Source organism: Enhydra lutris, unplaced genomic scaffold (genome assembly GCF_002288905.1).
Source record: "Enhydra lutris kenyoni isolate GAN:26980312 unplaced genomic scaffold, ASM228890v2 scaffoldscaffold195, whole genome shotgun sequence".
Taxonomy (NCBI): domain Eukaryota; kingdom Metazoa; phylum Chordata; class Mammalia; order Carnivora; family Mustelidae; genus Enhydra; species Enhydra lutris.
The window spans coordinates 112,520-115,692 of NW_019154279.1; the positions used below are offsets into that span (position 1 = coordinate 112,520).

Below are 3,173 nucleotides of genomic sequence, written 5' to 3' on the forward strand. Positions count from 1 at the left end.
ATGCTGGGAAAAGGTAAAAGCTGTCGTAGAATTTTGCTTACATGGTTTTTACAGTACTGTATATCTTCTTCAACTTGTTAGAGTTATTTGCATATTTATCTTAGACATCTTCCCACTTTAGCCTTTAGTATAAGGTCTTGAAAATAATGGGCACTTGTGCAGTTGAAAATTGCAGAATTTTAGTGAAGGTTCATGGTCTGGAATAATATTTGATAACTGGAGAAAGTTTGCATCTACTCTCAGTAGCTTTTTCACAGTCTTTTATACTGTGGTATTGTGGGCTACCTTTCAGCTGGAAAAATTACCTTGATGTTGGACAAAAAGCCCTTGTTAATATGAGGCCAACTTCCTTTTCTCTGCAAGTCACTTTATTGGAACAGCATTATGGTGTATAAAGATAGAGGTTCATTTTAAGGGCAAGAAAGCAGGAGTCTGCGGACTGGGTCTTGTCACAGCCTGGGCAGTGAGGAGGGCAGCCTGTGGGTTACTTAGTTCTGATTGTTTTCATCTCCAAGGGTGTGCTTGTCAAAGAGGTACTCTGCCAGGCCAGAATCTGGGGCCCCCATCTTAATCAAGTTTTGCACGTGGTCACCTAGTTCTTTGATAGACTTCACCTGCTCATTCAGATAGTGAGTTTCCAGGAAGTCGCACAAGTGGGGGTCACCTCTGTCTGAGGCCAGAGTGTGCAATTCGAGCAACGACTGATTCACATTCTTCTCCAAGAGCAGCGCACACTCCATGGCGTTCAGCCCGCTTTCCCAATCGTCCTGGTCTGGTTTCTTGATGTCCTGCAGGCAGATCCGGCCTCCCCGCTGGTTCTGCAGCCTCATCAGCTTTTCCGCGTGCTTGGTCTCTTCTCGGGACTGGCGAAGGAAATATCCCGCGAAGTTGTTCAGGGCCACGTCATCACGGGAGAAGTAATAGGACATGGACAGGTACACGTAGGACGCGTAGAGCTCCAGGTTGATCTGGCGGTTGATGGCAGCCTCGGAGTCCGGGTGGAAGTTCTGGCGCACCCGGGAGTGGGCGGAGGCGGGCCCGGTTGGGTTCCCGGAGGCTGCGGCTGCTGCCATCGGGCGCAGGGGGGCAGTGCGCCCAGGGCGCGAGAGGCGCGCGAAGCCCCGGCGCGCGTTGCTCAGGGACACCAGCGAAGGGCTGATGTTCTTGGAGAGAAACAAGAAACAGGGCAGCATGACTCCCCTTCTTTAGAAGTGGGGAAACTGAGGCCAGGGCGGCACTGCGTGTGGCCGGACGCTAGGGGCTTCAGGTCTGAATCAGACCTCGGCCCTAAGCGACCGGCGGCTGCGTCACACACACCCCTTCCCTTCCAAAGGCGCCAGGGTTCCAAGGGGAGGGCAGCCCGGACGAGTGCCCTGTCCGGGCTGGGCACAGAGAGATGACAGTGACAACTCCATTAACTAAACATTGCCCCTTGCTGCCCTTGGGCGTTTGTAATGTACTGTGTCATCTCAGTTCAAAATGCTGTCAAAAAAGTAGACGCTGCGACCGGGAAAAGAAAGGAGGAACCAAGCGGCGGTCCTTGCCCTCCGTCTTTGACCTCTTTCTGTCCAAAGCCCAAGGAGTGGGGGGAGGCAGGGCGGGGAAATAGGGTAAAACAAAAGTCTCAGCCAATTCATCTGAGGGCGAAGGTCCGCAGCCGAAGTGGGTGTTTACAAATTGACTTTACGATTATTTTAAACAAACGTAGGTATGGAAAGAATTGCCAGTATAGTAGGCAAATTTTCAAGAGTCTACTAAGACAGTGCTTTCTTAGAAAGACATTTTTAAATACAAAATTCACCTTTCTTGCAAAAAAAAAAAAAAAAGATACTGCAGAAAAGTAGGATGAACATATAAACTGGCTCTCAGCTTGATATTTTCCTGTCTTTCCTTCTTGCAGATACATACACTTGTGAGCGTAGCCTAACTGTGGAGAAGTTGAATCACTATGCTGTCCTGTGAAACTAAGGTAACATTGTATGTCAACTAAGATAAATTTTTAAGGGGGAATGCCCAGCTTTTACTAACAGAAACTTAGAACATTGAATTCCCAGTATTTTTTCTTAGTCTCAAGAGGACAATATTCCTTTTTTTTTTTTAAAGATTTTATTTATTCATTTGACAGGCAGAGATCACAGGTAGGCAGAGAGGCAGGCAGAGAGAGAGGAAGGGAAGCAGGCTCCCTGCTGAGCAGAGAGCCTGATGTGGGGCTTGATCCCAGGACCCTGAGACCATGACCTGAGCCGAAGGCAGAAGCTTAACCCACTGAGCCACCCAGGCACCCCAAGAGGACAATATTCTTAGCTGAGGTGCCAGGAGACGTCAACAATATCCGGTTGCATTCTAGGACAGTAAACTGGTTCTGCTTGCTCACTGATCTTTTCGGTCATGGGATTATAAATTTGGGGTGTGACTATAACCTTTGGTGAGAAAGTGTTGAGATTCTAGTTTTTCTGGTACCTTTTCCAGGCGCTTTATCAAGTCTTATCTTTTAAATCTCGCTGTTTCTTTCATGGCATGTACGAAACATTTTTTCCGCAGCTGTAAAGATCTTCACACGCCTTCAAGCTGTTTGAAGATTCTTTCATATTTTTGTCCAAATTGTTGGATTTCCCTCTTTAATTGATGTTTTACTTCAGCATTGATTTCCACTGGTATTGGCAGTTTTTCAGGCACTTCTCCCAACACAGACATTGCTGTGACTTTGCAGCCCTCATCTTTCGAACACATGGCTGAGCCCCCAGAATGGGATTCTCCCTGTCCTTCCTGTTTCATTGACAGCAGAGCCAGACTTGGCCTTCTCTTAGATGGAGGAAGAATCCTGGGTTTTCCAAAACGTTTCCTTTGGCTTTTGCCCCGGACAGCTGAGTCCTCTGCTCTATTGGTCATCATTTCAGAGCTGGTCTTGGGCCGCGCCACGAGTTGATCTGCCAAAATATTTTTCTTAAATAAAAAAAATAAAAAGGACAGGGCCACCTGGGTGGCTCAGTGGGTTAAAGCCTCTGCCTTCGGCTCAGGTCATGATCTCAGGGTCCTGGGATCAAGCTCCGCATCGGGCTCTCTGCTCAGTGGGGAGCCTTTCTCCTCTCTCTCTCTGCCTGCATTTCTGCCTACTTGTGATCTCTGTCTGTCAAATAAATAAATAAAATCTTAAAAATAAATAAGTAAATAAA

General features: G+C 47.5%; 1 protein-coding gene across 1 annotated transcript; it reads right to left on the reverse strand.

The window, feature by feature from the left end:
• Window positions 1-349: 349 nt before the first annotated feature.
• Window positions 350-1,193, reverse strand: LOC111140148 (ferritin heavy chain-like). Its single transcript, XM_022492499.1, has one exon. The coding sequence runs from the start codon at window positions 1,191-1,193 to the stop codon at window positions 489-491; it is 705 nt and encodes a 234-aa protein (XP_022348207.1). The 3' UTR covers window positions 350-488.
• Between the last annotated feature and the right edge of the window lie 1,980 nt (window positions 1,194-3,173).

Coding starts and splice junctions, on each gene's coding strand:
- LOC111140148 (XM_022492499.1), bottom strand. CDS start 1,193: ATGCTGCCCTGTTTCTTGTTTCTCTCCAAGAACATCAGCCCTTCGCTG.